This window comes from Austrofundulus limnaeus, unplaced genomic scaffold (genome assembly GCF_001266775.1).
Source record: "Austrofundulus limnaeus strain Quisiro unplaced genomic scaffold, Austrofundulus_limnaeus-1.0 Scaffold376, whole genome shotgun sequence".
Taxonomy (NCBI): domain Eukaryota; kingdom Metazoa; phylum Chordata; class Actinopteri; order Cyprinodontiformes; family Rivulidae; genus Austrofundulus; species Austrofundulus limnaeus.
This window is the reverse complement of record NW_013952778.1, coordinates 122654-136711: the sequence shown is the minus strand read 5'-3', so window position 1 is coordinate 136711 and position 14058 is coordinate 122654. Positions and strand designations below refer to the sequence as shown.

At 40.6% G+C, this 14058-nt stretch overlaps 1 protein-coding gene across 4 annotated transcripts in view; it reads right to left on the bottom strand.

Annotated features, from left to right (window-relative positions):
• LOC106528388 (uncharacterized) overlaps positions 1-13871 on the bottom strand; it is a 29119-nt gene extending 15248 nt beyond the window's left edge. For 2 of the 4 annotated variants that reach the window (XM_014023540.1, XM_014023537.1), the window contains exons 1-4: positions 13796-13871; positions 9643-10261; positions 213-543; positions 79-133 (exon numbers count right to left, since the gene is read on the bottom strand). In XM_014023540.1, the coding sequence (XP_013878994.1) occupies positions 79-133; positions 213-543; positions 9643-10235 (979 nt within the window). In that variant the 5' untranslated portion in view covers positions 10236-10261; positions 13796-13871. Of the gene's footprint in view, positions 1-78; positions 134-212; positions 544-9642; positions 10262-10627; positions 10649-13590; positions 13714-13795 lie in introns of those variants that run through there. The other 2 variants (XM_014023538.1, XM_014023539.1) reach the window with 2 other exon arrangements.
• Between the last annotated feature and the right edge of the window lie 187 nt (positions 13872-14058).

Genomic DNA, 14058 nt, shown 5'->3' with positions numbered 1-14058 from the left:
TAGGCTCTTCCCTCCAAGTGTGCTCCAGAATATTAACCCCTGGCACTCTGCTCCACTGAGGCAGGTGAAACCTCCCACTTGGCTCAAAGCGCATCTTGGAAAAACTGTGGCTTTCAATGCGGAACACACCAACCTACAGTAAAAGAAAAAAGTAAAAAAGCAATAAGAAATAAAATGTAAACTGCCATACTTGTCTCATGTCTGCCCCCTACATTTGGATGTTGCTGTTGCAGTGTGTCCATCAGAGACATCAGGTCATTGTGTTGATACGGCATGACGATCTGATCGATGTCGTGCAAAAGGACGTAACGAGAATTCTCCATGGCTCTGTAAAGACACTCGTTAAGCTTGGTGTTCTGCCCATAGTAGTKTATATCTCCTCCATGTTGTGAGAACAGCCAGCCTTTGGATGGATTCATGTGCTTTTCGATGGGCCAAAGAACTATTTCCACAAATCCTTCTTGGGCGTAGCTCTGCAGGAGACGGTCAAGATCAGGACCACAGCTGGTGTTGTAGACCACCACTCTGTTTATTCCGAGCAACCTTGGACAAAAATGATATACTAATTAAAAACACAGATTCCTCTTAAAATAAAAATGGTCTGAATTGGTCTGGTTTGCAGTTTTTAGAGCTAATTGGGGGAAATAACTGTGACTGCTTTTATTATATTTTATCTTTTTTTAAATAAAATACAGCAATGTCTTGCCCAATAAATGATGAAAAGAAAAAACTATTTTTTCCCAATAGGTTTAGCAATTAAAGGGGACCTAATATGCCAAATTCACTTTTTTCAGGTTTTTTTTTTTTTACTTACTTTTGGGTCTGTACTGCTTCTAAAAGCAGTCCAAGCACACAAAAAATGCACTTGGAAGTATTTTTACTGTAATTAAATGCATTTTTCTGTGTCTTCAAATGGGCTGTTTTCAAACACCGCTACTTGTGATGTCACAAGTTGCACCCTAGCCCACCCCAACCTGAGCCCAGCCCGTCCAATGGTAACCCAAGCAGAGACTCTGCCCACTTCTTCACACGGTTCTGATGTTTTAGAACAGTCATGAAGAACAGAGATGTGTAGCTTAATTTTATTTTTATTTAAATTTATTTTTGTTTTTAATGGCAATGTTCTAGCAATATTAACAAAGAAAGTTGTAGTTTGTGTAAATAATTTCACCACGGACTACTTTGGAAAAATAGTACTTTCTACTGAAAGGAAACTGACAGTAAACATCTGGTGGAGGGCAGAGTTAACGTAAACAAAATGTTGGGAGGGGGTTTCAAGAGCAGCTTATGCTTACAGCACATTCTGAAGAGAGCTAAAGAACAGGCAGAACTGAAAAGGTGAAATTTCATTATCTGAGATTAATTTTGTGAATTAAATTAAACTAGAAGCACTCGGAGAGTGCAAACCTCCGCCAAGACCAATTTCCCCCATCCTGTAATAGAGTTAATGTGCAAAAGCAGAAATGGAAACACATTTGCCGAATTAGTTCTGATGTAGCGAACATTTAAGCAGGCAGTATGCAAGGAATTTCGTTCCGGTGGAGTCTGATGTGAAAAAAAGAAAAAAAAAGTCAGACTCGTCACCCAACGTTATTCAACGTCAAACTGGTGTCGGATTAAGCTCCTAAGTTTTCATCAGTCACATTTTACCGTGTAAAATGTCTGTTTTATCCCTTTGTATGAGTTTGTAAAGGTTTGACTCTCTTTATAAAGTGCTTCCTGGCTCCCCCCGTCTCCAAATTTTGAGGCCCGGCCGGAAGCTCCGTGCTTACAAGCCTAGTAAAGAGAAACTGTTTTGATTGATTGTTTGGGAAATGTGGTGTGTTTGAGGAAATGGGAAAATAGGTTTCATGGTGCAGTGAGGCACTTCCTGGTCACAAAACGTTGTGTAAACGCCCATCAATTGTGTAAAAATGCACACGTTATGGCAAAAATTATTCATCATTAAATCTGGTTTTAACATTACTTTTGTAAAGTTTTGAAGTCCGTGCTGTCCAATCCAGCTCATTGTTTTTTACAGAAGCCCTGTGAAAGCATCTCAGCTTTGCCAATCTCAGAGTGTTAAAAGAAAAAAAATTCCTGTATCCATATCGTGATCCAGAACATCACCAAAATGTAAAGGTGTGTTCCTTGGCCCAGTACCCACATGTGTTAAAAATGTCATGACAATCYGTCCACAGGTTTTTGAGTAATGTTGTCCACAGACAGAAAGAACGACAGACAGACCGACAGTCAGACATACGCGACCGAAAACATTATCTCCTCGCCCTTGGCAGAGGTAATGAACATGTTTTGTATAGCCCACAGATGGATGTTCTAGGACACCCATATTAGGTCACCTTTAAACATGGATTACTACTGTGACTAAAATGCTTGATTTCACACCACTGCGTAAACGACCTGTGCAATTTCTATTTCTAAAAAATGATGAGGCAAAAACAGAAATCCACAAAAAAGGGGAAGGGGTTTCTGTGTTTCTTGTTGCATTGACAACAAGAGTTTGTTGTTGTGTGAGAGAAGTTTGTCCAAGACAAGATTGGTCTGTTTGACTTTTGAGGGAGTAGTTGATTTAAAATGTGACAGGTTGGCTTGGCTATTTTGTCTGGGGTTTGAAGAACGGAAGGCAGCTGGGGATACGTTTAGCTTGGTTCAAAAAGCCAGACAGCACATATTTATGAATATAATTATTAATTTTAGTCATAACTTGAGATATAAAGGCGTTAACTGTAAAAAAATTTCAAAGCTATACAAATGGAGGGATGTGTAACAATTTGGCTTGGTCAAAACAGCCCTAACCAGCCTGTAAAAAAGATTGCCATCTTTAACATGGAGGACATTCACACCAAATTTGAATTCAATAAATTATGTTTACATTTTTATTCAAAACATTGTTCTGTTTAAACAATAAATTGGCTGTCTATTAGGGATGCAAGTTACCGATTAATTAATCTAAAGTTAATTGATCTTCTCGATTGATGATTAATTGATAAAACAGCCATTTTCTTAAAAACCTGACATTTCTCTTGAATCAAGGGCAGTGCTGGCTCTAGCCATTTTGGTGCCCTAGGCAAGTTAAAGCACAACCCCCGCCCCCATGTCCCACCCACCCCAATTTAAACCCCTAAAAACAAGTTTGACAGTGTAAGGTACTATGGTAAACTTAGATTTATTGGCTTTCCCAGAAAGCCAATAAATAACATACATGTCAACTTGTATAGATTGTCCTTAAGTTATAAGGATTTTACATCATTTTGCAGGTATATGGACGTATAGAGCAATCTTTTGAATTTTTTCAAGTCTTACGGATTTTTTCAAAAACCTCATTTTCAAATTTATCTAACATGTCAGAGCCATGATTTAAAAAATAAATAACATTAAATAGCCATTTTCCAACCTGTTCTGCCGGTAGAAATAAGTTTTGAAATTTTTCCGCTCTACTTTCCTCTTGCTTTGCAGCGGGGGCTTTCACGTCCTCAGCGAGGCTGACAACCCCCCCTCCTACTCCCGCGGGTGTGAGTTTTATGGATTTTTTGCTAAATTTACAGACTTTTGAGGCTTTTTATACAGGTAAACGTCCGAAGAGGTTGACATGTATGGGACAACAAAATGCAGACTTGTTATTGAGTTTGTCAACACGAACCGCTACCTGAGAGGCACTACTAACCCCACCCCCGTCAGAGAGTCAGAGCAGGACGAGTCAGTGCAACGTCAATCAAATGAGAGAGAGGGTGGGGGGCGATTGCTGCATTGGGGGAGAAAATGTTTTATGGGTAGAGTAGTTTATTTTTCCTGTAATACTTCATTATAGTTTAAGACAAAACTAATTGAAAGGGGCGCTGAGCAGAGTTACAACCAGGGATTACAAATAATTACTTTTTTCTTCTGCAGTTTGGCGCCCCCTCCAGCAGATGGCGCACTATGCCGCAAAAAAAAGAGATGCCATCCTAAGGTCACCAAAACGGATTGCCTCAACACCTTGGCTGTGCCTAGAAATTCTGTCCATAAAAGTTATGAACAGAATTAGTGACAAAGGACAACCTTGGTGGAGTCCAACTCTCATCAGAAACGAGTCCGACTTATTACCGGCAATGCTCCGCTACTGCTGGTGTGCTGCTCAGGATGGAAGACTGTGATGAAGCAAAGTTGTCGCGCAGTCTGCTGGCTTTTTTATATTTATTGTTTTTTGTGTACAGTGTCCTGAGGCAACAGTTGTTACTTGGCGCTATATAAATAAACTGAATTGAAATGAATGCGGACCAAGCTCTGGCACTGGTCGCACAGGAACCAAGCTCTGGTACTGGTTGCACAGGAACCAAACAGCCTCTATCAATGGACCTGGTACCCCATACTCCCAGAGTACCCCCCACAGGAGTCCCTGAGGGACACGGTCGAACGCCTTCTCCAAGTCCACAAAACACATGTAGACTGGTTCCGCGAACTCCCATGCACCCTCCAGGAACCTGTTGAGGGTATAGAGCTGGTCCGCTGTTTCACGACCAGGACAAAAACCACACTGCTCTTCCTGAATTTGAGATTTGACTATCCGACGGACCCTCCTCTCCAGGACCCCTGAACAGACCTTACCAGGGACACTCAGAAGTGTGATCCCCCTATAGTTTGAACACACTCTGTGGTCCCCCTTTTTAAATAGGGGGACCACCACTCAGGTCTGCCAATCCAGGGGAAGTACCCCCAATGTCCACATGATATTGTAGAGTCGCCTCAACCAATGCAGCCCCACAACATCCAGTGCCTTAAGGAACTTCGGGCGAATCTCATCCATCCCCGGCGTCTTGCCACTGAGGAGCTTTTTACTTACCTCAGTGACCTTGGCACCAGAGATTGGAGAGTCCGACCCAGGGTCCTTGGGCTCTGCTTCCTCATGGGAAGACGTGTCATTGGGATTGAGGAGGTCTTCAAAGTATTCTGCCCACCGACCCACAACGTTCCAAATTGAGGTCAGTAGCACACCATCCCCACCATAAACAGTGTTTGTGGTGAACTGCTTTCCCCCACTGAGATGCCGGATGGCAGACCAGGATTGCCTCAAAGCTATACGGAAGTCTTTTTCCATGGCCTCTCCGAACTCCTCCCATGCCCGAGTTTTTGCCTCAGTGACCACCTGAGCTGCAATCTGTTTGGACTGCTGATACCCATCGGCTGCTTCCGGAGTCCCACGGGCCAAAAAGACCTGATAGGACTCCTCCTTTAGCCTGACCACATCCCTCACCACCGGTGTCCACCAGCGGGTTCGAGGGTTGCGGCCACACCATGTACTGACAACTTACGGCCATCTCAGGTAAGCCGCCTCAACAATGGAGGCATGGAATGTGGCCCACTCGGACTCAGTGTCCTGCACCTCCCCTGGAACATGTTCAAAGTTCTCCAGGAGATGTGAGCTGAAGCTCCATCTGACAGCAGACTCCGCTAGACATTCCCAGCAGACCCTCACTGGCATCCTCCCCCACCAACGGAACCAACTCACCACCAGGTAGTGGTCAGTTGACAGCTCCTCCCCTCTCTTCACCCAAGTGTCCAAGATATGCGGCCGCAGATCAGATGAAACGACAACAAAGTCTATCATCGAACTGCAGCCTAGGGTGTCCCAGTGCCAAAAGCACATATGGACACCCTTATGTTTGAACATGGTGTTTTGTTAAGGTCAATCCATGATGAGCACAGAAGTCCATTAACAAAACAGCTCAGGCTCAGATCCGGGGGACTGTTCCTCCCAGCCACTCTTCTCCAGGTGTTACAGTCATTACCCATAGCGTTGAAGTCCCCCAGCAGAACAAGGGAGTCTCCTTTAGGAGCGCTCTCCAGCACCCCCTCCAAGGACTCAGGGGGACTGAAGGGCAGCTGTGGTAGAGTGGTTAGGGGAGTCGTCCTGGAACCGGAAGGTCGCCGGTTCGATCCCCGTCCAGTCGACTCAGTCGTTGTGTCCTTGGACAAGACACCTTACCCGCCTTGCCTACTGATGATGGTCAGAGGGTCCGGTGGCACCTGTGTATGGCAGCCTTGCTTCTGTCAGTGTGCCCCAGGGCAGCTGTGGCTACAATTGTAGTTTGCCATCATCAGTGTGTGAATGTGTGTGTGCATGGGAGAATGTCTGTAGTGTGAAGCGCTTTGAGTGTCCTGAATGGATAGAAAGGCGCTACATAAGTACAGTCCATTTACGATTACCATTCCATTTACCAAGGACTCCAAAAAGGGTGGCAATCTGAACTGCTGTTTGGCGCATAGGCACAAACAACAGTCAGGACCCGTCCCCCCACACGTAGGCGGAGGGAGGCTACCCTCTCATTCACCAGGGTGAACCCCAATTTATAGCCACCAAGATGGGGGACAATAAGTATGCCCACTCCTGCTCAGTGCCTCTCAGCATAGGCAACTCAGAGTGGAAGAGTGTCCAACCCCTCTCGAGGTGACTGGTTCCAGAGCGGTGCGTCGAAGTGAGTCCGACTATATCTAACCTCTCAACCTCACACACCAGGTCAGGCTCCTTCCCCACTGGAGAGGTGACATTCCACGTCCCTAGAGCCAGCTTCTGTAGCGAGGATCAGACCATCAAGGTCCTTGCCCTCGACCACAGCCCAACACACATTGCACCCGACCCCTATGGCCCCTCCCACAGGTGGTGAGCTCATGGGAAGGGGGACCCATGCCTCCTCTTTGGGCTGTGCCCGACCGGGCTGCATGGGCAAAAGCCTGGCCACCAGGCGCTCACCAACGTGCCCCACCTCCAGACCTGGCTCCAGAGTAGGGCCCCGGTGACCCGCGTCCGGGCGAGGGACCACTGATTCAATTTATGGCACTCATCATAGGGCTCTTTGGGTTGCACTTTGTCTGATCTCTAAGTAAAACATTTAATCCAACCTGAAGATGAAAAACTATCAATTAAATACAGGGTAATATTTTAAGATAAAGATTAACTCAAAAACAAACTAGAAACATAATAAAATATCCTTGAAAAATGTGAGAATACAAATGAGTACAGGCAATTGTTTGTTTACATTCCCTCTGGTTCTATCTTAACTGGGCTGCTCTGCATGGTCTGACGTCAGTTACTGTTCATTAGATTTGTTCACTGGCCGGGTTACGTCACACAGATGAGATTAACTTCAAGTTAATTATTTGTAGTGATTAACTTTATTTTTCTTTCACATGAGTTAAACTCAACAAAAAGAAGCTAACTTTAGCCACAGTCAGCTTGCCGTTCTGTCATCCTGTTCTCTTGTTTTAAGCGTCATACTGCTTGACGGTCCGGTACACCCTTCGGTACTTTTCTTTCGAGTTTGGTGTAGTCCATTATTATTGTTGTGTCTCAAATAAAACTAAAGATTTGTACATTTAATTACAACGCTGCTCATCTACATCACGGTAGCCAACAGGGCCAGGGTAGAGTTAGGCCAAGCTGAGAGCAGTGGCGCCCTCTGCTGGATGAAGTCAAAACTACACTGAAATAAGACTTAAATGGATGTTTTCAATTACTCGAATGGTATGGAGAGCCGTTTTAGCCAAAATTAAATAAATAAATAAATGGGTGAAATAAATTAAAAAATGAGTAAAATAAATCAAAAAATGAAGAAAATGAGTGAAATAAATTAAAAATTTGTTAAATAAATAACTTAGCTTTTTCATGAACCCAATTTTTAATTTATTTGTTTTTTATATTATCGATTTCTCAATTTCTCTTTTTCATTTATATATTTTTCATTTATCCCTTTATCCATTTACCCATTTTTCATTAATCTATTTTTCATTTAACCACTTTTCAATTTCCCTTTTTCATTAACCCATTTTTACATTTATTTATTTTTCAGATTATCAATTTCTCTATTCCCCTTTTTCATTTATCTATTTTTCATTTATCAATTTTTCATTAATCTCTTTATCTATTTACCCATTTTTCATTAATCTATTGTTTAATTTAACCATTGTTCAATTCATTTTCTTCATTTTTTGATTGATTTTACTCATTTTTTAATTTATTTCACCCATTTATTTATTTATTTATTTAATTTTGGCTAAAACGGCTCTCCATAGAATGGAAGGAATTTTAATCTAATAAAACATTATTCGACAATTAATCGTAAGTCGATTGTTTGCATCCCTAATTTCAATAAAATAAATGTTCGCAAAAATTTTACTAATACCATTACTTCCTCTTTTAGCTTGCCCCACAAGTCAAATCAAACCGACCAATCAAGGTTTTGTCAAACTTCGTCCAACCAAGAACCCCCACTTATGTTCCAAACCCTGCCAGTCACAGTTAGGACAAACTTCGCCCACACAACAAGAAACTCACCCTTTGTAATGCAGAGGCCCCCTACTTGCAAAACTGTGTACATCAGCATCAGAGAATGAGAAAAACAAGACTTGGGGCTGAACAATTAATCACATTTGCAATAATCTCGCAATATGTTAAAACAAGATTTTCTAAACACAGGCTACGATTTGACTGGTCACGTGACTTGGGAGTGAGCCGAGCGGAGCAGTGTTGCTAACTTGGCGACACAGTCGCTGTACCTAGCAGCTTTTCAGACCTCTCTAGCGCCTCTTTTTTTCCGACTAGCGACAAATCTGTCGGCTTTTCCCAGTGTTTTTGGAGACTTTTAGAAGCTTTGATAAGCACTTTTCTCTTTTTCTTCTCCTTTCCTCCGCGAGCAGTGAGAGGTGCGGTGAGCCCCTCCCCCCTCCTAAAGCGGTTCGAGTGAAGCCTCATGCAGCAGCGCCCACACACATACACACCTAGCTGCAATCAGCTGAGAGGAGACCGCTGCAAATGAATCTTGCATGGGCAAAGTTGCCACTGCTCTTGCCTTGTTTCTAAAGTGGGATATAATATTTAATGTAATGTTTTTCTCTGGTACTGTCTCTCTAAAATAAATCTCTGGACCCAGCTGTGTTTGACTCAGATCAGTCACTTCGTGACATCTACAGTCTGCAGATTAAATTTAAAATTCTCACTAATTTAATTATGTAATGTGGATCTAAGCATTGAGGTCAATTTTTATGTCAAAGTTTAATTGCATTTCCAAACATATAAAGTGCTTTTCTTGACTTTTTTTTCTTTAACATCTCTCCAGATCAGATCACAATTATTGGCAAACATATTAGGTGATGATGTAATCTAGCAACTTGAGTTTGAATTTCCTAGAAATTACTAAATCGCAATTAGATTATTTTCCAAAATCGTTCAGCCCTACTATGACTAGGACATCTGTGGTTTTTGAAACTCCATCATTATCAGCCCAACAATAAAAATTCCAGCACAACACAGCCAAACCTTTCAAATGGGGACCAAAACAGCATCACAGAGGCAGTAATATTAAGCAGACACCTCAATAGCTGCACATAAACCTTCTGTGGGAAGCTTACATAGAAAAATTTGAATAGACTAGATAAAAAAAAATATTAATGGAATAAAAAACAACTCAAAATGTTGACAGTTCTCCAGAAATTTTCCTGCTCTCGCTTTTTTAACAACTCAAATGAGGGCACTGAGAAACATCACTCAGATCTGATGTGATTCATTAGTTCTGCCTTAAATGATTAAAAATGAAATGTTCAGACATTATCAATCAAGACTCAGACATGGCACGAGTGTGATACTTGAGTTAAATGCACATATTTACTGACCTGTACATCTCCAGGGTCTGTGCAAACTGAAGCACATTGTTGTAGTCTCCAAACAGGCTGGAAATGCAGACAGTAAAGTTCATCTTTTCCTCATCTTTAATTTTTTTCCTGTTTCTTATAGGAATCCAAGTGAGATTAGAAATGTTCTCTGCATTGGGCTGAGTCAGAAGAGTGACATGTGTAGCAGTGCAGTTTTGAGGAATCTGACACATGATGTCTGTAGCAGCAAAGGGAAAACCAAAGTGATCTGAGTGGACTAAGACTGTTGTGGGAGTAGTTTCACCTAAATGTCCAACACAGCAGAACAGGCAGTGGAGCTTCTGGATGGAGTCTCTATGAAACATGCCGATGATGCGTATGTCGAATCCCTTCACTCTCTGGTCCATGAAGGCCGAGACCAGGAAATGTTTGGTGTTCAGCAGAGGAGTGATGGCCTGATCAGAGATGACTGATGGACAAACAGGTGGAGGTCCACGCGGTGTTGGAATTGACTTGTCTTTACTAGGAGTTTCCAGATTAAAGATGAATATTAGAACAACTGTAATGATGATGAAGAAGAGTAAGGTTTGTTGGAAGTAGTTTGCCTTCCCCATTTGGACTCAAGAGACAAAATCCAAACCTGAAACAAACAAGCAAAAAAAATCCATTTTAAGGTTCAAGACACCTTAAAATTCAGAGAAACTGAGAAGAGACACAAATAGATACAACACCAAGGTTAAGTATTACTTGCTCAAGGGGAGACAGCCTCTCTGTAACTCAGTGGCTTCCTTCTCCAAAGGTACAAACATCCTTGCAACAATTATTAATACAAAGCAAAAGTGGGTGATTACAATTTTCACATTTTTCTGTAACATGTGAACAGCTTTTTATAAGGTAAAAATAATAAAACAAAGTCTTTGTCAGCAATGATTAGACATGTTTCTTTATTATTGCCATTAGTGATTATCTCAATTTCGGCTAAAAGAATTGACAAAATCCTACACACTGTGCCTTTGCCGCTTTCGAAGCATCCTGGGCCTCCATAACACCTCAGTAGTGCCACAGGCTGATTGCCTCCATGCCACGCCGCACTGAAGCAGTCATTTCTGCAAAAGGATTCCCAACCAAGTATTGAGTGCATAACTGAACATAATTATTTGAAGACTGACTTTTTTTTTGTATTAAAACACTTTTTTTATTGGTCAGATGAAATATGCTAATTTTTGAGATAGGGATTTTTGATTTTTCATAACTTTTTTGCCAAAATCCTCAATATTAAAACAATAAAAGGCTTGAACTACTTCAGCTAGTGTGCAATGAATCGAAATATATTAAAGTTTAACGTTTATCAGTACATTACATAAAATTAACTTTATCATAGGGCTGAAACGATTCCTCGAATAATTCGAGTAATTCGATTGCAAGACATCCTCGAGGCAAATTTATCTGCCTCGCAGCTTCATAAAAAAATACATACTAATGAGCGCACTTTTGTCTGCCCGGAATGTTATTTGTGTTACACACAATGCTACGATGTTAGCGCTTCCGCTGACAGTTTACACTGTCGACGTGTCACACGTGTGTGCTTGCTATGCGCTACATTTAGCTTTAGAAGAGTGCAGAAACGAAGCGCTCAGAAAACGAAAAATTACAAAAAGCATGAGAACATTTAAAACTAAACAGAAAAGACAACAACGAGCAGTACGCTTCACATCCGCCATGTTTCTGCACCGGAACAAAAACAGCTGCTGCATGTACCGAACGTGTCAGGAGTTTTTTTTTTTTAAACAGGAAAAGATTACTAAAAATCAAGCCTGACTCAGCATTATTGCTGTTTTACAGCAGGTTCCTGTTCTGCAGCACATAAAACACTCAGAATTACAGCATCACAATCACATCATTATACACCATAGACACAAAGACAAACAAGCATACCAAATTTCAAAAAGGCAGCATTTGCAAAATAAGATGTCTAAATATGAGCACAACAAAAAGTGTCCAGCAGATGGCAGACAAGATTCTTCTTAAAGGGCTGTAGTTTTGAAATGGACTTTATGTTTTGAGGAATGTCATTCCATGCTTTAGTATAAACATAGAAGAAAGACCTCTGGCCGTAACAGTTTTTAAAAGTTGGTAATGTCAGTTATACTTTTGTAACAGATCTAGTTGAATGACCACCTCCAGAATTTGATTTGGGCAGCAATGCACAGAGAGTTCCATAATTGGCACCTTGCGTCTGTTTTCAGTTAACAGGTATCGTTCACGTTCCCTTTGGTTACCTAAATCTGTGATAATCTGTCATGTTACAGATGTACAAGGAGGAGGTATATTTAAGTTAATGTTATTTGTGCTGACTAATCATGGTGACCTGGCAGGTTTTACAGAATTCAGAACTCTTACAGAATAGTTGTGTTCTGGTACATGCAGACATTAATACCACAGAGGAAAGTAAAGACACCAGATATAGAGATGTGGATAAATTTTTAATCCAACACCAATATTAAACCTGACAGCGGATTCCAAAAGAACATTTCAAACCATACAAAATAACTCCAAAACCATGTGATTATCTGAAGTATGAGGGAAGTTATTGATGTTTGTTTAGGTGAAATCAGCTCATGTTTTCTTGCTGCAGTTCACAGCAGAACCAATGGGGCCTTTGTGACCATTTCACCTTGCTGTTTTCTAATTTTGCTCATAACTTCCTCAGTGTTCAAGATATCGCCATGAAATTTTAGGAAAAGATTCCCATTCTGGTTTTGTAGGAAGCATCTTGTATCCTAAAAAACTAATAAAACTTATTAATAGCCAAGTCAAAAGTAGCAGAAAAAGGTGTAAATTAACATTACAAGGCAAACTGTAGCATCAAATCAACTTAATGTGTCTTAGAAAGTAAGAAAATTAAAACTATTTAAAAACCATGTGGACATCTGTTTTGTAAACAAAGCTCCTCAACCAATGACAGCGTGTTAAATGTGTCATGTGATGAAGACAAGCATCAAAACACTTTGCAACAAGTGCTGTTCCGGATTTTAAAAAAACATACTTCGACGTTTCAAATCATTATCAAATTTGGAAGAAGGGCAGATAAAATAATGTTCTTCATGGCAGCTTCTCTCTTTAAGGGGTCACTAGAAAAACTCAGGTGATTGATCCTCTTTTCAAAAAATTGTCTCTTCAAAACGCATCAACAAAAATTAAAAACTCAAAGACGAGGCTGTAGCTAACTACCTGACGGCAGCCCGATTTGTTGAAATTTGTAGAAATAACGAAGCAGGAGGAAATTGAAAGCAAACACACCGAGCAGCCTCGCAAAATCTGGTCACAGCAGTTTGGGAAGAAAATGGCAGCAGCTGCTTTCGAAATGTCAACATCCCTAGTTTATAGAAATTGTTTGTAGTGATAACATTAAGTTTCACCATTAATAAAAAATAATAATAATGTTGATAATGTTATACTGTACATGAACAACTTCATTATTGTCAATTGCTCCCTGTTAACTCAGCAACACCAGCTGGTCACAAAATATTGTTAATTCATTACAAATCCTAAAAAAAAAAAAGAAAAAAAAAAAGAAATGTACACCATACCCAAACACATTTAAATTGACTATACAAGGCACAAAAACACACCCTAAAACTAAACACTACATTTAATATGACTGTATAATTTTATTTTCATTGCAGCTATAGGAGCACCAGCAGAACAAAGTGAGTCTAGGAGGGTTCAAATGCTGAGCCCCCAGAAATTTCTGAAAAATTATACTCAAATCTCTGCATTTTCCAGCTGTTTGAAGTGCATAAAACCTTTACAGTATGATATGGTATTTACTGTAAATCATAGCCTACATGGTCTTTGAGCTGAACTTTATCTAAGATCCTATATTAGATCCTTATTTTGTTTTTGTTTTGGAAAGCTCTGAGAAATTTACTGACAGAAAAACTACAAAAGAAAATAAACTTGCCCTACACTGTTTGGTCCAGTCTTTATGGTGGCTCTCCATTGTGAGCTGTGAAACTTCTATTAGGATGGTCAGATCCTGACAAAATTAATGTGTGATAAAAAGCACAGTGAAAAGAAAGACAAAAATAAAACTAATGAGAGCTTAAAGATATTTTAAAAAGGTGTTTAGAGAAATGAAGCCTAGGCGTAAATTCTGGAAGACTCGTCTCACCTCAGCTGCTTCACTTGCTGCGTTAGTGCCCAGCTGCAGCTCATCATCAGCGCGTGCCTCACTTCACAGCAAGTACCAATCATCATCATCATCATCATCATCATTCTTCTTCTTCTATTGGTTTTTTATATGGCAGTTGGCAAACAACTTTAGGTGCATTACCGCTGCCTTCTGAATTGGAGTATGGATCAGAATCTAATTCCTATCCTTATATTATCATACATACATGCATACTGTATCTAGCTAAACATAATTTTATATAT